The 25,531-nt window shown below is 45.0% G+C and overlaps 1 protein-coding gene and 1 long non-coding RNA gene across 2 annotated transcripts in view; one reads left to right on the forward strand and one right to left on the reverse strand.

The window, feature by feature from the left end:
* The window catches only part of CDAN1 (codanin 1), an 85,474-nt gene extending 76,291 nt beyond the window's left edge, over positions 1-9,183 (reverse strand). The window contains exon 1 of the mRNA XM_089686881.1: positions 9,078-9,183. Within this exon, the coding sequence (XP_089543007.1) occupies positions 9,078-9,158 (81 nt within the window). The 5' untranslated portion in view covers positions 9,159-9,183. The remainder of the gene's footprint in view (positions 1-9,077) is intronic.
* Positions 9,184-9,309: 126 nt separating this feature from the next.
* On the forward strand, positions 9,310-24,074 carry LOC149454939 (uncharacterized). The gene is made up of 2 exons (XR_016314152.1): positions 9,310-9,551; positions 22,836-24,074. It is a non-coding gene; the product is annotated as an uncharacterized LOC149454939 (long non-coding RNA).
* Positions 24,075-25,531: the final 1,457 nt, after the last annotated feature.

A 25,531-nucleotide genomic window follows, 5' to 3' on the forward strand; every position in this document is an offset into this window, starting at 1 on the left:
TGGGAGGAATTGCGCCCCATCGTTGGTGTCAGTGGGAGGAATTGCGCCCCATCGTTGGTGTCAGTGGGAGGAATTGCGCCCCATCGTTGGTGTCAGTGGGAGGAATTGCGCCCCATCGTTGGTGTCAGTGGGAGGAATTGCGCCCCATCGTTGGTGTCAGTGGGAGGAATTGCGCCCCATCGTTGGTGTCAGTGGGAGGAATTGCGCCCCATCGTTGGTGTCAGTGGGAGGAATTGCGCCCCATCGTTGGTGTCAGTGGGAGGAATTGCGCCCCATCGTTGGTGTCAGTGGGAGGAATTGCGCCCCATCGTTGGTGTCAGTGGGAGGAATTGCGCCCCATCGTTGGTGTCAGTGGGAGGAATTGCGCCCCATCGTTGGTGTCAGTGGGAGGAATTGCGCCCCATCGTTGGTGTCAGTGGGAGGAATTGCGCCCCATCGTTGGTGTCAGTGGGAGGAATTGCGCCCCATCGTTGGTGTCAGTGGGAGGAATTGCGCCCCATCGTTGGTGTCAGTGGGAGGAATTGCGCCCCATCGTTGGTGTCAGTGGGAGGAATTGCGCCCCATCGTTGGTGTCAGTGGGAGGAATTGCGCCCCATCGTTGGTGTCAGTGGGAGGAATTGCGCCCCATCGTTGGTGTCAGTGGGAGGAATTGCGCCCCATCGTTGGTGTCAGTGGGAGGAATTGCGCCCCATCGTTGGTGTCAGTGGGAGGAATTGCGCCCCATCGTTGGTGTCAGTGGGAGGAATTGCGCCCCATCGTTGGTGTCAGTGGGAGGAATTGCGCCCCATCGTTGGTGTCAGTGGGAGGAATTGCGCCCCATCGTTGGTGTCAGTGGGAGGAATTGCGCCCCATCGTTGGTGTCAGTGGGAGGAATTGCGCCCCATCGTTGGTGTCAGTGGGAGGAATTGCGCCCCATCGTTGGTGTCAGTGGGAGGAATTGCGCCCCATCGTTGGTGTCAGTGGGAGGAATTGCGCCCCATCGTTGGTGTCAGTGGGAGGAATTGCGCCCCATCGTTGGTGTCAGTGGGAGGAATTGCGCCCCATCGTTGGTGTCAGTGGGAGGAATTGCGCCCCATCGTTGGTGTCAGTGGGAGGAATTGCGCCCCATCGTTGGTGTCAGTGGGAGGAATTGCGCCCCATCGTTGGTGTCAGTGGGAGGAATTGCGCCCCATCGTTGGTGTCAGTGGGAGGAATTGCGCCCCATCGTTGGTGTCAGTGGGAGGAATTGCGCCCCATCGTTGGTGTCAGTGGGAGGAATTGCGCCCCATCGTTGGTGTCAGTGGGAGGAATTGCGCCCCATCGTTGGTGTCAGTGGGAGGAATTGCGCCCCATCGTTGGTGTCAGTGGGAGGAATTGCGCCCCATCGTTGGTGTCAGTGGGAGGAATTGCGCCCCATCGTTGGTGTCAGTGGGAGGAATTGCGCCCCATCGTTGGTGTCAGTGGGAGGAATTGCGCCCCATCGTTGGTGTTAGTGGGGAGAATAGTGCCCCATCGTTGCTGTCAGTGGGGAGAATAGTGCCCCATCGTTGCTGTCAGTGGGGAGAATAGTGCCCCATCGTTGCTGTCAGTGGGGAGGAGGAATAGTGCCCCATCGTTGGTGTCAGTGGGGAGGAGAAGTAGTGCCCCATCGTTGGTGTCAGTGGGAGGAATAGTGCCCCATCGTTGGTGTCAGTGGGAGGAATAGTGCCCCATCGTTGGTGTCAGTGGGAGGAATAGTGCCCCATCATTGGTGTCAGTGGGAGGAATAGTGCCCCATCATTGGTGTCAGTGGGAGGAATAGTGCCCCATCATTGGTGTCAGTGGGGGAGGAATAGTGCCCCATTATTGGTATCAGTGGGGAGGAGGAATAGTGCCCCATCATTGGTATCAGTTGGTGTCAGTGGGGGAGGAACAGTGTCTCAGTGTCATCGTTGGTGTCAGTGGGGGAGGGGAGCGGCTGCTCCTTCTTCCAGTTCGGCCGCTCGATTTTCGCGGGGCCGCTCGGCTCCGCCTCCTCACCGGTGATTGGTTGCCTGTGTGCCTTTCCAGTGCTGGCGCCCAATCACCGGTGAGGAGGCGGAGCCGAGCGGCCGCGTGACCATCGAGCGGCCGAACTGAAAGAAGGAGCAGCCGCGCTTCCTGGACCGGATCGTCTTAGGACCGGAGCCAGGTAAGGTACAGCAGCCCCTCTGTCCACCCCTGTACTTAGTGTCCGTTGGAGGAGGAGGGGGGGCGGCGCCGCCCCTCGAAAAAGTGCCACCCTGACACCGGCTCGCACCGGCGTATAAGACGACCCCCGACTTTTCAGAAGATTTTCAGGGGTTGAAAAGTCGTCTTATACGCCGGAAAATACGGTAATTGCCGGCAGGAGAGGCAGCATGGGGAAGCCAGGAACTGCATCAGCATATGGACCTGGCCTGCTGAAAGCAGTGCTGTAGGTCCACACACCGTACAGACCTAGCAGTGAAAGGGGTAAAGCTCTCAAATGTGGCTTGAATATGGGAGACAAAAAAATGGTATCATTTAAATGCAAGACTGTTATGACAAAACTTTTTTTTTTTTTTTCTCAAGACATTAAGATGGTAAACAAAGTCAAAACAATTTCAAATAAAATGAACAGACCATGAAGTAAATTATTATTATACAGTATTTATTATACAGTATTTATACAGCACCAAAAATACAATAAAATTGTTGCCAACTATCTCCAACTTGAATATATAAGTGGAAGCACACCCCCTATGATTATGTGCGGTTAGCACGAAACACGTCAGGAGGAGCTACAGCGTTGTGACATTACGCCGTCGGCACCACGTGCAACTGTTTCTTTTTCCCTGTACTACTGCCTTTGAATGGAATAAAAATGCCTATGCTTAAACGGTATCACACTATTGGCTTCCTCTTTCTCTGGGCTCTTTGTGAGTCATCAACAACCCACAGAGCCATATTGAGGAGGAAGTGAGGCCATATTGCCAGCAGAGGAGAGCAGTGAGGGGAACACCTGACCAGACCAGATTTATACGGGAGCCTGGAGCGTGCCCTACAAGAGCATTGTCTCTACATGCGTAGATTGACTGTGCATCTGGTCAGTGCACAGCCTTATCATATATACCGGTCACTTCACCATCTGATTTGATACGGAGCACCTATTGCTGGAGATATTCCAATCTCCTATACTCACATTTGAACTATCTATTCCATCATCATTGTTCACCACGAGTCACTCCTACAGTGACGGAATATATGATATCACTGAAGTCACTTTATATGTTGGCACCTTGTCACAAGTCACTTTATGTATTTTATATAATTCATGTTTTATTTATATCTTTGATGTATTGATTATTGCTTGAGCGCCGCACCCTATATATATTCATGTTTTGAAAGGTTGTTTGGCATCCTTTGGTGCATTGGCTGCTCTTCTGATTTACAGCGCTCGCTTTTACTTTCTTTTTGAACTATCTCCAACTACTGAAGACAATTACGTTTTGACATCCTGCACCTAAACATAAAATAAATATTGAAAATCTTTGCCTTTCCTTTTGGGAAGGGACTGGGCTATACAGTGGCAAGTATGTGAACCTCCTGCAATGAACTGGTTGTCTGAAGTATAATTTGCCATAAAATGTGATCTGATCCTCATCTAAGTAACAATAGAGAACCACAAGTTCTCTATTCTCTATTAACACACCCATTACACATTCACAGTTCTGGAGGAACAAGTTAGTGAACCCTTGGAGTTAATAGCTGGTTGAAGCTCCTTTGGCAGCAATAACGTCAAGCAAGTGCTTTCAGTGGCTCTGAATCAGACCCGCACAACGTTCAAGAGGAATTTTTGAGCATTCCGCTTTACAAAACTGCTCCAACTCAGACACATTTGCAGGATGTCTGGTGTGAACGGCTCTCTTGAGGTTATTCCACAGCTTCTCTATGGGGTTCATGTCTGGCCTTTGGGACACTCCAAAAGGTGCATTTGCTTTTTCTGAAGCCAGTCTGTGGTGGGTTTACTTTGATACTTGGGGTCATTGTCCTGCTGCATCACCCAATTTCTTCTAAGCTTCAGCTGGTAGACAGCCACCCTGAGATTATCGTGTAGGATATTTAGATAAACTCGGGAATTCATTCTCTGTATTTAAGGTGTTTCTATATGTGGACCTCATTCACACTAGATTTTTTGGTGGAATCTACACTGACACCATTTATGTATCTATTGTTGACTGAAGATGTTATATATTTATATTTTATACCTTTCTATATATTGAACATATTTGTTAGCGCAGCACTATTTTCCTTAATGATTTTATATACACTGCATTTCATGTTCACAGTTTAACAAAATGACTTTCAGTTTGTAAGGCTACTCCTTAATGAACATTTTTCTTTAATTTTTCTGAAAATTTCTATTTTTTTCCAAAAAAAAAAAATGGGAAAAAAAAGTTTTTCCCATGGCTTCAAAACTTCTGGAAATTTTACATTTGCTTGGGGAGTCATCTTGGTTGGATGCCCACTTCAAGGAAGAGTAGTGACAGTACTAAACTGTCCCCATTTATAGACAATTTATCTGTCAACTGATAGATGCCTAAACACTTTGCTTTGGATACCTTTAAAGCCTTAGGCCCCATTCACACCTGAGCGATTTGAAGTTCAAAGCTCGAAACCGCTTGAGGAAAAAAAATTATTCTCAGTGGAGATGGATTTCCACTCCAAGTCGCCTGAAGTTCAGACAAGTTCTGGAGTTTTTTTTGTTAATTAAATCAGGCAGATTTGAAAACATTTTTAAAAAAGTAATATATCAATAAATAAATGTAAAATAAATACAAATAAAAATAAGAAAATCTATTATATGTAATAATAAATATTTAACCCTTAACCTTAAAGGATAAGTTCAGCTTTTGGACAAAAATAATAAATGCATTTTTTTGCAGGTAAAAAAAATGTGCATTTATTATTTTTGCCCAAAGAAGCCTGGAAAGCATTGCACCAGCGACCAGATCACTGGTGCCATGCAGGTCTCCTGCAGACCTGTCAGAATATCTGCATACGGGATGTACTAGCAAACAGATATTATGACAGGAAGCTTCAATTAACTACCATGGCACTCCACAGCGCCGTGGTAGTTCATTGAAAACTACAAGCCCACAGCCGCTAAGGCTGTCAGGACTTGCAGTTCATTCGTTCACGCCTGTTTTCAAATTTGACAGATAGTATGGGGAAACTTCTTGTACTGTTACGCTGCGCGGCTGCGGCTATGGGAACATGATACATTTTCCACCCTAAAAACAGGTGGAACATTTAACCCCCTAACCCTTAAAAAAAAAAAAAAAAAAAAGGAAAAAAAAGACCAACACAAAATGTATTATTATTGTTATTTTGTTTGGGTGTTTATTATTATTAATAATTTATTTAATATATATATTTTTTTTAGGGTTAGGGGATTAAGGTTGGGGGTTAATAATTTATTTATTATAGCAAATTATTCATTTATTTTATTTAATTATGATTGTTTTTATTTATGCATTTTGAATGTATTAGTTACTATGATTAATACCTAACAACAACAAAAAAAATATTAACCCCCAACCCAAACCCCAACATTTAACGCTAAACTCAACCCCTAATCCTTACCCTAACCCAGTGTTTCTCAACTCCAGTCCTCATGGACCCCCAACAGGTCATGTTTTCAGGATTTCCATTATTTTGCACAGGTGATTTGATCAGTTTCACTGCCTTAGTAATTACCACAGCTGTTTCATCTGAGGGAAATCCTGAAAACATGACCTGTTGGGGGTCCATGAGGACTGGAGTTGAGAAACACTGCCCTAACCTAACCTTAAAGCAATTCTAAAGGTTCACTTTGTTTTGGAAAAATAACAACCATGTCTATACTTACCTGCTGTGTGCAGTGGTTTTGTACAGAGCAGCCTGGATCCTCCTCTTCTCAGGTGCCCCTGCAGGCTCTCCTTGCTCCTCCTGTCTGTCAGGTGCCCCCACGGCAAGCAGCTTGCTATGAGGGCACCCGCTGCTCCATGTGCCCATTCACACACGGAGCTGCGGCTTGGCCCCGCCCTCTTCCCTCATTGGCTGTGATTAGCATCCGGAGCAAATGGCTCCTGCTTGCTGTCTCAGCCAATGAGGAAAAGACCCGGGACAGCCGAGTCTGTCATTCTCATCACTGGATCGCAATGAGACTCAGGTAAGTATTGAGGGGACTGGGGGAGCTGCTGCACACAGAAGGTTTTTTACCTTCATGAATAGAATGCATGAGGGTAAAAAAAACTTCAGCCTTTACAACCACTTTAACTCTAACCCCTTACCCTAACATAAAAAATAGTTAATGAATAATAAAATAAAGACTGATGAGAAAGCTTTAAAAAGCTGAAAATCCAAGCAACAAATAATGCAACAGATGATATTTTTCTCTGTTGGCTAACAAAAAAATGCCAAAGCTCAAAAACACTATGAAAATGAGCATAAACGTACAGAAATTGCATGACAAAATGCGTAAAAAACATGCAAGCTGCGCTCAAATGTAAATGCAGCCTTATGCAGATCAACCAGTCTTGATTGTATGTCTTCAGAAAGCCCCTTTTGTGAGGCATGCTTCACATCAGCTGATGATTCTTATGAACAGCAATCTTAATGTTTGAATGTCTTCACAAAATAGCTCTGCACCACACCTCCAACGCATTTCATTAACTGGACTCCACATGTGCAAACCACTGACTCCAATTAGCTATTGTTGATGTAATTCAGTGGTTCTCAACCTGTGGATCGTGACCCCTTTGGGGGTCGAACAACCCTTTCACAGGGGTCCCCTAAGACCATCAGAAAACACACATTTCCGATGTGTAAAGAGCAGCTACTGTGTTGAAAGCAGCTGCTGTGTTGAAAGCAGCTACTCTGTTAAAAGCAGCTACTGTGTTGAAAGCAGCAGCATTGGAGGTAAAACGACATTCATGAATTATAATTACTGGGTAAATAATTTTATGGTTGGGGGTCACCACAACATGAGGAACTGTATTAAAGGGTCGCGGCATTAGGAAGGTTGAGAACCACTGATGTAATTAGTCCATGGGTTCACTTACTTTTCTCACCAGCACTGTGAATGTTTAATGGGTGTGTTCAACAAAGAAACTAGAAATTAGAATTGTGTTTGTGTGAGGATCAGATCACATTTTATGGCAAATTATTGCAGAAAACCAGTTAATTGCAAGGGGTTCACATACTTTTTCTTGCTGTTGTATATACACAGGAGTAGGGTTACTGTGCATATCATATGACCATCATGGATTTGTTAGAAATAGACAAAAACCTAGTTGGAGGTGCTTAGCAGAATTAACTTAATACTGGATTGTACCCACATACGAGGGGCGTTCAAGTCAAACTGGGACTTTTGAGTTTATATAATGAAATTTCAGAGCGTGGAAACGGCATTTTTTACATACTCCCCTGCTACATTTATACACTTATCCCAGCGTTTAAAGCAATTCTAAAGATTCATTTTTTTTTCTTCTTTTTGTAAAATAAACATGTTATACTTACCTACTGTGTACAGTGGTTTTGCACAGAGTGGCCTGGATCCTCCTCTTCTCCCCTGCAGTCTCTCCCTGCTCCTCCTATCTGTTGGGTGCCCCCACAGCAAGCAGCTTGCTATGGGGGAACCCACTGCTCCGTGTGTCCATTCACACACGGTGCCACGGCTTTGCCCCGCCCCTCTCATTCCTCATTGGCTAACTGGCTGATTGCCAGCAGTGGGAGCCTTTATGGGGGGGCTCTGATCACGGACAGGTCATGATACGGGGGGGGGCTCTGGTGACTATGTATAGCTCAGGAGATGGTGGGGGGCACAGATCAGGGACAGATCTTGATACAGTGATGGGGAGCTCTGGTGACTGTGTACAGGTCAGAATATGGTGGGGGGTACTCTAATCAGGGACAGGTCATGATACAGTGGGGGGGGGGGGGGCACTGGTGACTGTGTACAGGTCAAGATATGGTGGGGGGCTCTGATCAGGGACAGGTCATGATACAGTGGGGGGGGACTCTGGTGACTGTGTATAGCTCAGGATATGGTGGGGGCTCTGATGACTGTGTACAGGTCAGGATACGGTGGGGGGCTCTGATCAGGGACAGGTCATGATACAGTGTGGGGGGGACTCTGGTGACTGTGTACAGGTCAGGATATGGTGGGGGTCTCTGATCAGGGACAGGTCATGATACAGTGGGGGGACGGGGGGGGACTCTGGTGACTGTGTATAGCTCAGGATATGGTGGGGGCTCTGATGACTGTGTACAGGTCAGGATACGGTGGGGGGCTCTGATCAGGGACAGGTCATGATACAGTGTGGGGGGGACTCTGGTGACTGTGTACAGGTCAGGATATGGTGGGGGTCTCTGATCAGGGACAGGTCATGATACAGTGGGGGGGGGGGGGGCGACTCTGGTGACTGTGTACAGGTCAGGATATGGTGGGGGTCTCTGATCAGGGACAGGTCATGATACAGTGAAGGGGGACTCTGGTAACTGTGTATAGCTCAAGATATGGTGGGAGGCTCTGATCAGGGACAGGTCATGATACAGTGTGTGGGGGGGGGGGCGACTCTGGTGACTGTGTATAGCTCAGGATATGGTGGGGGGCTCTGATGACTGTGTACAGCTCAGGTTATGGTGGGTGGGACTCTGGACAGTATACAGAGGTGGCTCTGATCGGGGTCAGGATATGAGGACTCCAGTAACCAAGGCCAGGTCAGGATACATTGTTGGGACTCTGGTGACTCCGGACAAGACAACCTATCCAGTTCAGTTGACCAATGAACCACGTGTCCCTTTCCACCAATCACAAGCCGTCTGCCCCAGCTGTTTGGAGCTGACACGACCAGTGGTTATCCCTCAGAGTGCCCCTCTGGTATGAGGTGTGCTTTGCCCTGCAGTGCTCTGTACACACCGACACCCTGAGCTGACACACGGACGGTGTACACCCTGGTCAGGCTGCTGCACGTCCTGCAGGGTCTCGACACTTCATGACAACACTATAAAGCTAGACACGGGTCTTCTCTATTACAGTACTGGCGGGATTCGGCCTGCTGTGGGCGCTCTACCTGCGTCGTGCCGGTCAGCCAGCGCAACACCGCATCCACCGTCACCCGCTCCAGCAACACCAACTCCAACACCGCCGCCATGCTGTGCCCTGCGCGCCAACCGCGGGGCCCCTGACGTCATCGACAGGGCGGTACAGGGACGAGAAGAGGCGGGGTTACACGGCGTGCATAGAGAGTGGGCGCGGTTTCGATAGTGCCATTCTGAGGGAATGGGCGTGGTTGATGATTTGGGGGCGTTCACTGGTTAGCACTGCCTATTGGCGTTGCTGTCTGAGCTCGGACTGCATGAGAGCGGCCCCCGGGCCACACAGAACCCGGGGGCCATGCCTGTGCAAATCTATAAAGTGACACGCCCACAATGTACATATCCGTCATCACAGGGAAAACCTGCCACTGGTTACTACAACTGGAGAGTGTGAAGGCCGGTGCAGCTGTGCACGGGAGCCCATCAGCATGGAACTTCAGCTTGTACAGGTAAAGGGGTTGTAAAGGCTCAACGATTCATGTATTCTGGAGATGAAGATAAACAGAAGGTGAATAGACACACGGAGCAGCGGGTGCCCCCATAGGAAGCTGCTTGCTGTGGGGGCACCCGACAGGAGGAAGGGGCCAAGGAGAGCCTGCAGGGGACCCAAGAAGAGGAGGATACAGACTGCTCTGTATAAAACCATTGCACACAGCAGGTAAGTATACATAGGGTTGTTATTCTTTCTTAAAGCGGAGTTCCACTAGACCTATAAAAAAATAAAAGCAGCTACAAAAACTGTAGCTGCTGACTTTTAAAAAAACAGTCACCTACCTGTCCCGCAGTGTGTCCTCCTCAGCTTGTTTCACTGGCTGTCCTGTATTCCAGGAGGCCGGCATCTTCAGTATGACAGCTTGCGGCTTCAGAGCCGGGTACCCACTGCGCATGCGCAAGAAGCGCTGCTCTTCATGAATGGTCCTGTACAGGGGCGGACTGACAACTCATGGGGCCCCCGGGCAATAGGGGATCATGGGGCCCCCGTGTCCTTGCCCAAACTCAAAAAAGCCTATGAAAAAGGTACCAGAGGCAACTCATGGGGCCCCCTACTGACCTCGGGCCCTCGGGCAGTGCCCGAGTTTCCAAATGGTCAGTCCGCCCCTGGTCCTGTAGTCTTCTGGGACCAGTCACGTGTCCCAAAAGACTACAGGGAGGGAGAGGGGGGAGGACATCTTCCGTTTCCAATTGCCTAGGCGATCGGACCAGAAGTGGGTTCCTGTCAAATTTGGGTACCCGCTCCCCAAAGGTGCCAATCCTTAATGGGGAACAGTCCTTAAAGCGGAACTTCCCCTTTTGGGTGGAGCTCCACTTTAAGAAAGAAACAAGCCTTTAGAATCAGTTTAGCTGCACCAGATTCTGCGCTCTCCAGTTTTAGCAAATCAACCCCATCAGGATGACATGATTATTGTGGATCTATAAAATCTCAGAAGTATTAATGTGAACGGAAAGAGCAGGGACCAATTAGATCCCCCGGTGGCTCCATTACAGACCTTTCCTATCAGTAGGACCACACAGTATACAATCTGCAATCACCACGGGCATCTGTGTATTTCCCTACATGAAAGAAACGTTCTTGCCGGCAGAGCTAGAAGAAGCTTCTTTTTTTGGGCAGAGCTAGACACAGCAGTGTGTTTGGGCTCATTGATTGCTCTAGTCCTGCATTTAGGTGCACAAAACCCAAGGAGGTGGTTATTACAGCCTCATCTGATCCATCACTGCAGCTGGGGAGAGGGTGGTCACTGTAGCCTGTGCCTACCACTGGTGCAGCAGGCAAGGGGGTATTATCGCCTAAGCCTGTCACTGACTATTGCTGCTGTGGAGGGATTATATTACATACTGAGTCGCCACTATGGGTAAGCATATTGCAATATGAACAGGCTATTGACATCCACTGCTGGGAGGCATTATAGGAAGCTCTGTGCTCTAGCTCTGTAGTGTGTGTGACATTAGATCCCCAGCCCTTACTGCTAAGAAGAATCCTGTGGTTTGTGTGTTTTAGAAGGTGTAGCAAACTTGCTCATCAGAGTTGGACGTGGAGTTCCCCTTTTCCTTTTTCTTTTCTTTTTATTTGAGGTATTCCTCGATCATTCACTCCCTACCCCCTCCCTTCCTGACAGATGGCAGGGGTCAACCCAAGTTAAGGCATCCTCAGTCCGATGCCAGGCCATCTGCGGAAGTGTAACCTTTCTCACTTAAAAGCACTGACCTGAGAAACTTGTGTAGGCTCACCCATCCTAAAAACAGATAAGACAGCTTCTCCCCGAACTTGAAAGAAAATTGAACATTCCTCAAGTCCAGCTTTTCCCTGATGTTTCATGTCATGGATTATGACAGATGTTGGTTCCAATTCAGAGTTCTCCTGACCCCTCCCAACAGAGCAACCCCCCTTTCAGAGGGATTTTTAAAAAGGACAGGCTGCAAGCCTGAAAGTTAGTTTCTAACACATCTCCTCAGATTAACAGCTTAACATCCAAGGAGGAGATCAAAGAACCTTCGTGCTCTGCAACTTGGATCTGCAAAACAAGGCATATGGGCAAGTAACTTAACCCTGTAACTTCCTTCCTATTATCTCTTTGCTTTATCTTTATATACATATATATATTTTAGTGATATCCCTTTGTAAATATTGTATTGCACCTGTTTGACTCTTTTAGTAATAAATCTTTCTTTCTGAAAGTGTTAAACTGTTTTTAAGCGCTTATTTGCAATTCACGAATTCCTGCCTTTTGAAGAGACGCTACTGTGTTTGTTTACTCCCTGCCCAATTGGCCTGTAGGTGACCATATTGGACAGGTGACTTTTCAATCATTATAGTGTATTTCTGACAGAGTTTCCATCTTCTCTGTACAAAAGACGGTGGTGGCAGTTTGAAAGGGTTAGTTGCGTAATTAACCCGACCCAGTAACAAGCGCATTCAGGGTGCAGGCACCGATTGTAGTCCATTAGCTGGACAATCGCTGTGCAGGGTGCAGCTGGGTGTGGCCTTGTTACGCGCATCACACCGCAGTTTTAGATTGGCCGGTCCTTCGGTCACGAGTTTGGTGAGAAGGTCTGGGGTCTGACGCCGCGGGCGTGACGTATTACTGTTAGTCGTGGGCGTGCAATTGTTGCATGTTGGTGGCAGTGACCGTGCGATCGTGACAGAAGGCTCCACAGGAGAAATGGCTGCGGAACAGGAGAAAATGATGTAGGATGATTTGCTTCATCTCTGTGTATAATCTGAGGGCTGTCATTTCACTGGGTATATGTAAGAATCAACAACTACTTTAGCCAGAAACTACCTGAACGAGGCCTGCTCAGTCTGTTTGTACTGGTACTGGTGACTTTATCACTACCATCCACCCTTCCCTGCACCACTCCAAGCTTTGTAGTCACACATCTTATACATCAAGAGCAAACATACAACACCTACTGCCTGGCCCCTCATTGGTGGATGCCTGGAACCTTTAAACCCTACAGAATGAAGCAACACCTGCTCTTCTAAGACACATGGCTCAGGCTCTAGCATCCACCATGTCCTTGTTGATGAAATGCTTTCCTCCAGAATGGCTATGATGACTAAGTCAGCTCACACATTCAGACTATGCGCCCCTCACTTTATTTGTATTCAAAACTCACACAGGCAAATTCCCTACTTTTCTCTTTAAGGCTCCTTCTAGATGGGGCAGATGGGAAGACCAGTCCACTGATCCGCGCTGAGCAGGAGAATGGCGGGTCCATGTCCACTCCACTTATGTAGCGCTGACACAGACACAGCCCGCTCTTCTCTATGAGCAATCAGATGTAAATAGACTGTCTGTCCATTTTCACCTGACTGCCATCTGATCCTCTAGAGCAGGGGTGTCAAGCTGGCAGCACTCCAGCTGTTGTGAAGCTACAAGTCCCATCATGCCTCTGCCTTTGGGAGTCATGCTTGTAACTGTCAGTCTTGCAATGTCTTGTGGGACCTGTAGTTTGGCAACAGCTGGAAGGCCGCCAGTTTGACACAACCGTGCTCTAGACGGAAGGAAAACTGATCCCCATCTGTTTGTAGCGAATTGGATGTAAGTGGGTGTAAATAGACACATGTCCATTTACACGGACAGCTTCATAGAGGACAATGAAGAAAACAAAGAGACAGCGATCGCTTTAGGATCAGATAGGAATCAGCTGCAAGTGCACTAAAAGGAACCCTAAACCTTACACATAATACAAACAGAAAACAGTGCAGCGTGAAAAGTGAGAAAACTTAGGATAACCATAAATTATAAAAATTAATGAAATAAATCATTATTCGTGATAACAATATTTTCAATATAGATGAGTGATGCGCTATGGATGGGGCAGTAAAGGAAATCTGTGCGACTAAACAAGTCTTCAGACAAAGAGTGTTCATAGGATGGTGAAAGCGCGACACAATTGGGTCCAAGTAAAGTGTTGAAAACAGGTCCTGTTATGCAGGTGACATCAAAATACTTCACACCCCTTTTGAGAATGTGCGTGCGCACGAAACGTGTGAAGGAGGAGCCGTACTCAGTCACTTTTCAGCGCTGCTCTGTTTTCTGTTTGTCATAGAGGACAATGGAAGGTCCGGTCCACCTGAAAATCTGACAGGCAGACGAGATCAGTCCCCTTGTGTGAAAAAGGCCTAAATCTTCACGTTAAGGATTTCTTATAGATTAAACATGTCCATGGACATCCTGGGTTGGCATAGTTATACCGGGATGATGCATCATCCCTGTATTAAAATTTGCAGCCAGTGATTTTCTTTCATGCAGAAGTGATTCGAGTGGCTAAACAGGCACTCGATCACTTCTGTAGGCAGCACAAATGGGTCCCACTACCATCGCCACCTATCCCGGACTCACCTGGCCGATCGCAGAGGCCGGGACGGCTGTAACTGGCGGCAGTGACATTACAGAGGACAGAGGAACTGATGTTATTCCTCCCTCTCTGTGACCCCAGGAACCGGAAGTGACGAGATTTCAGCTCTTTGTTTACCTGGCCGTTAGCGGCCAGGAATGCAGCCAGACAGATTTGTGTCTGATTGGCTGCATTGGAGCCCAGAGGAGAGATCTGGGGTCTAACAGATCTCAGATCTCTCCATAAAAAGGACCTGTCACGGCCAATGCTTTCACAAGAGATGTTGTTCATCCCTTGTGAAAGCAATGTTTGTTAAAAAAAAAAAAAAATTAAAGTGACAGTAAAAAAAATTGAAGTTTCAAATAAAATATAAAACTTTTTTTAAAGTGCCCCCCCCCCCGTGCTTACGCGCAAATGCAAACGCATATATAGGACTAGCACGCATATATAAACAGTGATCGCATCACACTTGTGAGATATCCTGGAGAACATTAGAGCAAGAGCAATGATTTTAGCATCAGACATCCTGTGTAACACTAAATTGGCAACTTGTAAAGGCTTTTAAAGCATCGCCTATGGAGATTTTTTAGGTACCGGAGTTTGGCGCCATTCCACGCACGTATGCAATGTAAAGTGTGACATGTTAGATATCGATTTACTCGCTGTGACGGGCGCGGCATCAGACCCCAGCCCTTCTCACCAAACTCGTGACCGAAGGACTAGCCAATCTAAAACCGCGCTGTTACGTGCGTAACAATGCCACACCCAGCTGCACCCTGCACAACGATTTTCCAGCTAATGGACCACAGATCGATGTACCGGATCGATGTTGGGAAGTCTGAATCAGACATCGAAAGTTGTGTATACACCATCTGAAAATCGAACGATTGTTCCTCTTACAAACTTTTTCTTCCGATCTCCTTATAGTGTGTATCCATCTTAAGAAGGTGAGCGCCACAATCATTTCGGCACCAATGTACAGTGGGGATCGAAAGTTTGGGCACCCCAGCTAAAAATTTGTATTAATGTGCATAAAGAAGCCAAGGAAAGATGGAAAAATCTCCAAAAGGCATCAAATTACAGATTAGACATTCTTATAATATGTCAACAAAAGTTAGATTTTATTTGCATCATTTACACTTTCAAAATAACAGAAAACAAAAAAATGGTGTCTGCAAAAGTTTGGGCACCCTGCAGAGTTAATATCTTGTACTGCCCCCTTTGGCAAGTATCACAGCTTGTAAACGCTTTTTGTAGCCAGCCAAGAGTCTTTCAATTCTTGTTTGAGGTATCTTTGCCCATTCTTCCTTACAAAAGTCTTCCAGTTCTTTGAGATTTCTGGGCTGTCTGTCACGCACTGCTCTTTTAAGGTCTATCCATAGATTTTCAATTATGTTGAGGTCAGGAGATTGTGAAGGCCATGGCAAAACCTTCAGTTTACGCCTCTTGATGTAATCCCCCGTGGATTTCAAGGTGTGTTTAGGATCATTATCCATTTGTAGAAGCCATCCTCTCTTTAACTTCAGCTTTTTCACAGATGGCATCAAGTTACCATCCAAAATTTGCTGAAATTTTATTGAATCCATTTTTCCTTCTACTCATGAGATGTTCCCTGTGCCACTGGCTGCAACACAACCCCAAAGCATGATTGATCCAACCCCATGCTTAACAGTTGGACAGAGGTTCTTTTCATTCAATTCTGTGCCCCTTTTTCTCCAAACGTACCTTTGCTCATTCCGGCCAAAAAGTTCAATTTTAACCTCATCGGTCCACAGAACTTGTTTCCAAAATGCATCAGGCTTGTCTATATGTTCATTTGCAAAGTTCAAACAATGATTTTTGTGGTGAGGACGTAGAAGAGGTTTTCTTCTGATGACTCTTCCATGAAGACCATATTTGTACAAGTATCTCTTTATAATGGAATAGTGTACCACAACTCCAGTGTCTGCCAGATCTTTATGGAGGGATCGTGCAGTCAAACGTGGGTTTTGAATTGTTTTTCTCACAATCCTGCGAGCTGTTCTGTCTGATATTTTTCTTGGTCTTCCAAATCTTGCTTTAACTTCCACTGTTCCTGATGACTGCCATTTCTTAATTACATTCCGAACAGAGGATATTGACATCTGAAAACACTTTGCTATCTTCTTATAGCCTTCACCAGCTTTGTGAGCGTCAACTATTTTCAGTTTCAGTTTTCTAGACAACTGCTTAGAAGAACCCATGGTGCCGATTGTTGGGGCAAGGTCAGATGAGTGTGGGCATTTAAAACCTTTGAGATTGACATCACCTGGTCTTCCCAGACGATGATTGAGAACAATCCATGACACTGGCAGGTCTCAGCTTGGCAAAGGGGGCAGTGCATGCTATAAATTCTGCAGGATGCCCAAACTTTTGCAGACGCCATTTTTTTGTTTTCTGTTATTTTAAAAGTGTAAATGATGGAAATAAAATCTAACTTTTGTTGACATATTATAAGAATGTCTAATCTGTAATTTGATGCCTTTTGGAGATTTTTCCATCTTTCCTTGGCTTCTTTATGCACATTAATACAAATTTTTAGCTGGGGTGCCCAAACTTTCGATCCCCACTGTATATATATTATTGAAGAAGGATATTAGAGGTGTAATTCATGAACACGGTCCAGTTGCATTATATTGCCTTCACATTTTTGATTTTCTATGTTCACATTTGGAGTTTTGTTATTGTGCTTTGATTTTTATAGTAGCGTAATAAACACAATTTTTGGTCGATTTTATTCATGTGGTACATCATTATGTATTATTGCAATTGATAATATACTGTACAGGTGACACTCAAAAAATTTGAATATCATGCAAAAGTTCATTTATTTCAGTAATGCAACTTAAAAGGGGAAACTAATATATGAGATAGACTCATTACATGCAAAGCAAGATAGTTCAAGCTGTGATTTATCATAATTGTGATGATTATGGCTTACAGCTCATGAAAACCCCAAATCCCCAATCTCAGAAAATTAGAATATTACATGCAATCAATAAAACAAGGATTGTACATAGAACAATATCGGACCTCTGAAAAGTATAAGCATGCATATGTACTCAGTACTTGGTTTGGGCCCCTTTTGCAGCAATTACTGCCTCAATGCGGCGTGGCATGGAAGCTATCAGCCTGTGGCACTGCTGAGGTGTTATGGAAGATCAGGATGCTTCAATAGTGGCCTTCAGCTCTTCTGCATTGTTCGGTCTCATGTCTCTCATCTTTCTCTTGGCAATGCCCCATAGATTCTCTATGGGGTTCAGGTCAGGCGAGTTTGCTGGCCAATCAAGCATGGTAATCCCACGGTCATTGAACCAGGTTTTGGTGCTTTTGGCAGTGTGGGCAGGTGCCAAGTCCAGCTGGAAAATGAAGTCAGCATCCCCATAAAGCTAGTCTGCGGAAGGAAGCATGAAGTGCTCCAAAATCCCCTGGTAGACGGCTGCGTTGACCCTGGACTTAATGAAGCACAGTGGACCAACACCAGCAGATGACATGGCTCCCCAAATCAACACAGACGGTGTTACAATTATGACAAATCACGGCTTGAACTATCTTGCTTTGCATGTAATGAGTCTATCTCATATATTAGTTTCACCTTTTAAGTTGCATTACTGAAATAAATTAACTTTTGCACGATATTCCAATTTTTCGAGTTTCACCTGTATATAGTACGGGTATAGAGCATATGATTTGAAGCACTAGACAGGATTGATTTTTTTGCAGTTGGCACAGCATATTTCATAAATACACTTTTTTTCTTTTTAGGATAAAGGTTTTCCATAAATAAAAGTTGATAACTGTAAGCTCCCCTATTCATGGTAAACTTGTTTGTTTCATCCCTGTCACTGCTACATATGTAGGACAGCTTGTTCTTTTGAAAAACAGACTTACTGGCCAGATCACCAGGTGCAAATAAGGGAAGGAAAGCCTAAAATGAAAACTAATGCCACTATCTAAGTCCTCATGCACACTGGACGTTTTTACAGCGGCTGTTTTTGGCTTTTGACGTCTTTTCTACAGCCAGTAAACTCCCCAGCATGTTATCCTATGTGCCCATGCACAAAGACTGTAATCGTTTTTTGGCTGAAAAAAAACCCCAGAACTAGTGGGTTTCTAGAGGAGTTTTTTAGCTGTAAAAATGCTCTAACGCAGAAAAACAGCATTTTGGGACTTTTTTACAAAACGCTTAAAAATACTGAAAAACTGATGTTTTTAATGTGACTTTACCAGCATTATTGAAATGCCCTGTGTGCATGGAGCCTAAGAATTGGTAAGTTGCAATATAAAACATGTTTACTTTTGGGTTTAATACTTACCGTGTTTGTAGTGCTTCCTTTGTTCTGGTTGTAAGATATTCTAGATACCCTACATTTCTTCATACTTTCTACAAAATACAGATCATGCTAATGTACAGTGAGTTGTAGATGTAATTATTTTTAGCAAAGGTTTCCTGAGTACTATTTTAACCACTTGCCTACCGGGCACTTATACCCCCTTCTTTACCAGGCCAATTTTCAGCTTTCAGCGCTGCCGCACTTTGATTGACAATTGCGTGGTCATACAACATTGTACCCATATGAAATTTTGATCATTTTTTCCTCACAAATAGAGCTTTCTTTTGGTGGTATTTACTCCCCGCTGGGCGCTTTACTTTTTGCGCTATAAATAAAAAAGTGCAAACAATTTGAAAAAAAAAAAAAGTTTCTTTGTTTCTATTATAAAATTTTTCAAACAGGCATTTTTTCTCCTTCACTGATGTGCGTTGATGAGGCAGCACTGATGGGCACTGATAGGCGGCACTGATAGGCAGCACTAAAGGGCACTGATAGGCAGTACTAATGAGGTGTCACGGATAGGCGGCACTGATAGACAGCACTAATGAGGTGTCACGGATAGGCGGCACTAATATGCAGCACTGATAGGCGGCACTGATAGGTGACACTGATGATGGGTACTGATAGACGGCACTGACTGACATCACTGCTGGGCACTGACTGGCGGCACTGACTGGCACAACCGCTGGGCACTGACTGGTGGCACTGACTGGCAGCACTGCTGGGCTGCACTGGTGGGTGGCACAGGTGGGTGGCACTGGTGGGCACAGGTGGGTGGCACTTCTGGGCACAGGTAGGTGGCACTGCAGAGTGGCACAGGTGGGTGCACTGCTGGGCACAGGTGGGTGCACTGCTGGGCACGGGTGGGTGGAGCTAGTGGGCGGCACTGCTGGGCAGAACTTGCGGGTGGCACTGCTGGGCACCGATCATCAGGGCACTGATCATCAGTGCCCTGATGATCGGTGCCGATCCCCGCTCTGACAACTTCCGGTTCTCGGCAGTACTTTCCTCACAATCTGACAGTGTGAGGAAAGTGCAGCCGAGAACCGTCACTTGCATTTCCCTCTGATCAGCGTGTCATTGGACACCGCTGATCAGGTGGTAAAAGGCCGCTGTGATTGGCCTTTTACCGCATCACGTGATCAGCTGTGTCCGTAGGACACAGCGATCACGGAGATCGCCGGGTGCGCGCCCCCTGGGGCGCGCAGGAGAGCGCATTCTGGGAGGACGTCATATGACGTCTACCCAGAACTGGCCGGCCGTGGTGAAGCCGTCATTCGGCTATGCGCGGTCGGCAAGAGGTTAAAGGGTTTTCCCCATGGTAAAAAGGCTTCTCTAATGAGAGATACTTCAGTTCAGCCGAACCCTGTTCTCCCAAAAACACCACTCAAGAATAATGATATCCCCTCTAGCAACACACAGGTGAAGCAATCATGAATCAGAGTCAGAGGTTTATTCCATGTCATTTTTTTTATATTTGCATCCATATTTTAAATTGCATACTGCTAATGCTCAGTGCAGAGTATGTTACTATGATTCTTTTGATTTAAAATAGTAAAAAAAAAAAATTACCCCTCCCCTCCCCCCCCCCCCATGGGGAAATTGCATATTACATATTTCCTAATTAATGTTGGTCTCACAAATATCTACTAAAGCCTCTAATATCCTGGTTATGTTAGCTGACTATATGAATGTCAGTGTAAACTGACTATATGGACAAGCCAGCCCACTAATCTCCTAGATTGTAAGCTCCAAGGAGCAGGGCCCTTGAACCCCTCGTGTATCGCATTGTATTGTTATCGTACTGTCTCATGTTCTGTCTCCCATTGTAATGTACAGCGCTGAGAGAACTGTTGGTGCTTTATAAATACTGTATAATAATAATCTCCTTTCAGGGATATGTGATTGTAAACTGACCAAGTCTTTAAGACTTCAGTCACACCGCTGCGATTTAAAGTCATGCAATTTCTGTGCGATTTCTGAAGACTTTAGTGCAACTTTTAAGATTTTAAATGATTGATTATGATTGGCAGTGCAGTTCAATGTACCTACTTGGCCCTGTCCAATGGAAAAAGGCTGGTGTGTGATGGAATTCCTGTTCCTTTCCAGCACAAGTTCCTTCCTGACAACCATCCATTGCTAACTATCCATGTTTGCTATGCAGTATGTTGCAGCAGCAGTCGTAACGGCTGCAGTTGCTGTACTAATAGATGAAGAAGAGGAAGAACGTAAGATAAATGATTAGTCAAAAGGTGTAGGCACTGGATCAATTCAGTCATTGCCAATCGTCAAACAAGAGGAAAGTTCTGAGTCATTTACAAAGATTTTTGTACATATCCTGAAAAATTCTTCAATTACACACGCATGTCAATAACCAGGTGAGTTTGTGTGCTAATTCTTAACATGTAGATGCATTGTTTTCTAAAAAATGTATTGTGTGTGCATCCATCCAACCCACAATGCATGTTAGCTTTATGAAAACCTGCATCTGTTTTACAATCACACAGATATGCTAATATAATTAACATTTATTAGGTTCTTCTTGTTCCATTGTGTACATTGGCTTTAATTTTAAGTAGTCATTGTTGCTCGTTATGTTATTGAATTATTAATCCACGGTGACACATTGGCCACTTATCTGTCTTTAGTTTTGATGAAATGCTGGGTTTGGTCTCTAACCAGCTACAGTGAATGAACACAAACTATCGAATGAGTGTTCCTCCCATTGAAATACTTATAATCACACTGAAGTAAGTTTACAAAAATACTACATAACTTCATCTATTTCATGCATCTTATTTGGACATCGACATACTAACCTATTACCCCCTTGACATATATGTACACTGCTCAAGAAAATTAAAGGAACGCTTGGAAAACGCATCAGATCTCAATGGGGAAAAATGGGTAATGTGTTAGGAACGTAAGGATGCCCCATTGTTTGGTGGAAATGTAAATTATCAACCTAGAGGACTGAATTCAAAGACGCCCCGAAAATCAAAGTGGAAAAAGTGATGCAGCAGGCTAGTCCATTTTGCTGAAATTTCATTGCAGCAACTCAAAATGGTACTCGGTAGTTTGTATGGCTCCCACTAGCTTGTATGCATGCCTGACAACGGCAGGGCATGCTCCTAATAAGACGATGGATGGTGTTCTGGGGTATTTCCTCCCAGATCTGGACCAGGGCATCACTGAACTCCTGGACAGTCTGAGGTGCAACCTGGGCGTCCCTCCATGGATATGACTCCTCAGACCATCACTGACCCACCACCAAAACGGTCATGCTGAACGATGTTACAGGCAGCATAACGTTCTCCACGGCTTCTCCAGACCCTTTCACGGCTGTCACGTGCTAAGGGTGAACTTGCTCTCATCTGTGAAAAGCACAGGGTGCCAATGGCAGACCTGACAATTCTGGTGTTCAGTGGCAAGTGCCAATCAAGCTCTATGGTGCGGGGCAGTAAGCACAAGGTCCAATAGAGGACGTCGGGCCCTCAGACCACGCTCATGAAGTCGGTTCCTGATGGTTTGGTCAGAGACATTCACACCAGTGGCCTGCTGGAGGTCATTTTGCAGGGCTCTGGCAGTGCTCATCCTGTTCCTCCTTGCACAAAGGAGCAGATACTGGTCCTGCTGATGGGTTGAGGACCTTCTACAGCCCTGTCCAGCTCTCCTAGAGTAACTGCCTGTCTCTTGGAATCTCCTCCATGCTCTTGAGACTGTGCTGGGAGACATAGCAAACCTTCTGGCAACAGCACATATTGATGTGCCATCCTGTTGGACTGGCTGTGCAACTTCTGTAAGGTCCAGGTATCGTCTCTTGCATTTGGCTAGGGTCATTTTCACTACTGGTAGCATAACTAGTGCAAAACAGAAAAGAGGAGTAGGGAAAACAAATATCAGTGGCCACCTGTAAAACCATTCCTGTTTTGGGGGGATCATCTCATTGTTGCACATCTAGTGCACCAATTGTTAATCAGTTTCAGCTGCTTTAGTGTTAATGAAATTAACAACCCTCTCTGCTACTTAACTGACCAGATCAATATCCCAGGAGTTCAATTGACTTGATGCTATACTCTGATTAAAAAGTGTTCCTTTCATTTTTTTTCTTTGAGCAGTGGATATGTTAACCCTCTAATCCTCCTTCACTGCATAATCTCCCACTGAAAAACCAAAAGCCAATATTATCGTTTTTATTTTTTATTTCAGGTATTTGGCCACAGGTCATTCATTTCCTAGTATGCATTACGATATCATGATTGGGAGATCGACTGTAGGTTACATTGTCCATGACACATGCAAATTCCTTTGGAATGTGCTAAAGTCTATAGTCATGAAAAATCCTAGAAAGGAAGATTAGGTCAACATAGCCAATGTGTTCTGGGAGCAATGAAACGTTCCTAATTGCGTGGGAGCAATTGATGGAAAGCATATACGAATCATCAAACCAATTGTCAGTGGAAGCATATTTTTTTTAATTATAAATATATTTTTCATTTATGTTAGCAGTCGCTGACGCTTATTATTGTTTCATCTATATAGATATTGGATCATATGGAAGCAGCTCCGATTAAAGTATTTCAGTCGCTGTAACTTTGGTCAGAAATTACAGGAAAATTAACTTGGACCTTCCTCACACCTGTACCCTCCCAGAAACTGATTATCCTCCCCTACCTTATGCTGTAATAACAGATGAAGCTTTCACACTGGGGGAACACCTACTAAGACTGTACTCCAATCATAACCTTGAACTATAGAAGACGGAGTTCAAATACGGACTTACCAGGGCACGTAGAATGGTTGAATGTGCCTTCGGAATTCTAGCAAATAGCGCCTACTTCATACTCCAATAAATATGAATCTAAAGATTGCTGTATGTGCTGTGAAAGCAGTGTGTCCCCTACATAATTTTGTACACCAGCGTGATGGCTACCTTTGTGATGAGCCCCAAATGCTTACCCTTGAGGGTGCTCATTTGTGTACTAGTAGGGGCTCCTGCATTGCTGCCCAGGTTTGCGACAAATTTACATCATATTTTCATGTCTTGCCAGTGAGCTGTAATGGCAGCTTGCTGAAATTGCCCAATATGTCACATACAAGTTTTTTTTGTGATACTTATTGATGTATAAGGTTCAGTCCTGTAGGTGATGGCTGTTGATGCACCACGTTGCTGTTTGTTTTCACATTCCCCTCTCCACACATCCCCCATCTCCTTTTTTAATTTTTTTTTTATTTATGAAAATTCTATTGATTTTGTTTGGCTCATTCACCAACAATTTTCTGTGGGTGTTTCTTTGTTGAAACAAATCAAATATATATTAACAATAACATTAACAATAACATATAAAGCCATTTATAACTCTGCCCCAAATTACATCACCAATCTTGTCTCCAAATATCACCCAAACCGTACTCTCCGCTCCTTGCACGACCTCCTGCGCCCTGGTCTCCTCCTCCCATACTCTCTACCCCAATTTATCAGACTATCGCCTACTCTGCTCACTTTTAGGCGATCTCTGAAAACCTATCTCTTCAGGGAAACCTATACTGCCCTCAGCTAATAATGGAATCTTCTACTCTTCCTACCAGTCCATCCCCCACAGTTACTAACTTTTGTACCACTAGCCCCTCCCTCCTAGATTGTAAGCTCCAAGGAGCAGGGCCCTCCTATCCCTCTGATATTGAACTGTATTGTTGCTGTATTGTCTCCCTTTATATTGTAAAGTGCTGAGCAAACTGTTGGCGCTATATAAATCCTGTATAATAATTACAAGAGTTGAAGATTTTTTTGTGGAGTGTGTTCATTACCATTTTGTTTACCATATGACTAGAATTATGAACAATACCTGACATAACACCAATGATGGGGCTGAATTTTTATAACTGACAACAATGCTGGTGCTCTATTCCTCCCATTGATAACAAATATGATGTTACTTCTATACTTAAAATGCAATTCTCATTCATGTCAAATATAACAGTTTTATTTTCAACCATTTACGTCTGCTATACAAAAGCTAACAATGTGACTAAACTACAAAGAAGCAAAAGAAGGCTAAGTAACAAAGGATAACACATCATAGCTATTGATACATCTTGGGCCCCATAGCAGAAGAGCTTGAAGTGGCTGATGGGGAAGAAAAGTACTCCGATGTACTCGGGAAATGATGAACATACTGAGAAACAGCAGCAGGCTCAGTACTGGTAGGTCGTGGTTGAGCAGTTGGGGGAGCTGATTGTGGAAGGAATTTGGGTAGTGCAAGCATGGTCTATCCTGGGAGAGCAGTATATTTCCATACGCATCACAGTTAGACCTACTTGGTGGTGGGACATATGGGTTACTTGGAGCTGGGAGGGAGTATTGAGGGCGATATGGGCATTCAGGGGGGCATGGGTGGAACTTGGGAAGAAGTGTGTGGCTCTTTCTCCACAAAAGATTGGGCTGTTGACATTAATGCCATACATAGAGCAAACGTCTTCTCTGGTTTCAATTTGTGCCAATGGCCAAGCAGAACAGTATCAAAAGCAGCATCCTCATCCATGTTCGCTGTCATTATTTTGAACATATCATTGACCGCCTGTAATTATGGGTTTGGCATCCCTACACCGCCCCCTTGTAGATTGTTGAGATGTCACATGGCTGCAGCGGTGTTCCACATTCTCAACAACAGGGGTCATGCTCCTACTACTGTTTTCAACCAATGGACAATCTGATAACAGACTCTCCAATGCCTATTTATCCTCCATCTCCTCTTCCTAAACTGCTGGGGGCTGTCCTCCCAAGTGCAATGTGTTCTGCAATAGAAAATTTGTAAAGAGTAAAAGTAACATTATGGCTTGTTAATATAGAGAATCGGAAAATATGATAGATTTTAGCTTACTCCATCATTTCCAATGTGGGTCTTAAAAATTCCATCTCCCAGGCGTGAGCATATGGAACCAGTCTTTGAACTACTGACCCACTCCTGGACTCTCTGGTTTTTCTCAGGTAGCAGTTGTATCAGTCTTTTAGACTCCACCCATGTCTCTGCAAATCAAACACTGAATAACATAAAAACAATGTTACATTGATTATTTCTCTTTGTTTTGTGTACTTAACTACAGGTGCGTTTTTTTCAGGAGCCCCTGAACTCTCCTTTATGTTTTATTTTCCTATGTGTCCATGTACACAGTCGTTTATAGCAGTTTACAGGCAGTTGAGGTTACAGGCATTTTTCGAAAGCACAAAAATCACATTT

The sequence above is a fragment of the Staurois parvus genome, unplaced genomic scaffold (assembly GCF_062004578.1).
Source record: "Staurois parvus isolate SC_StPar_1 unplaced genomic scaffold, SC_StPar_1.0 ptg000414l, whole genome shotgun sequence".
NCBI lineage: Eukaryota > Metazoa > Chordata > Amphibia > Anura > Ranidae > Staurois > Staurois parvus.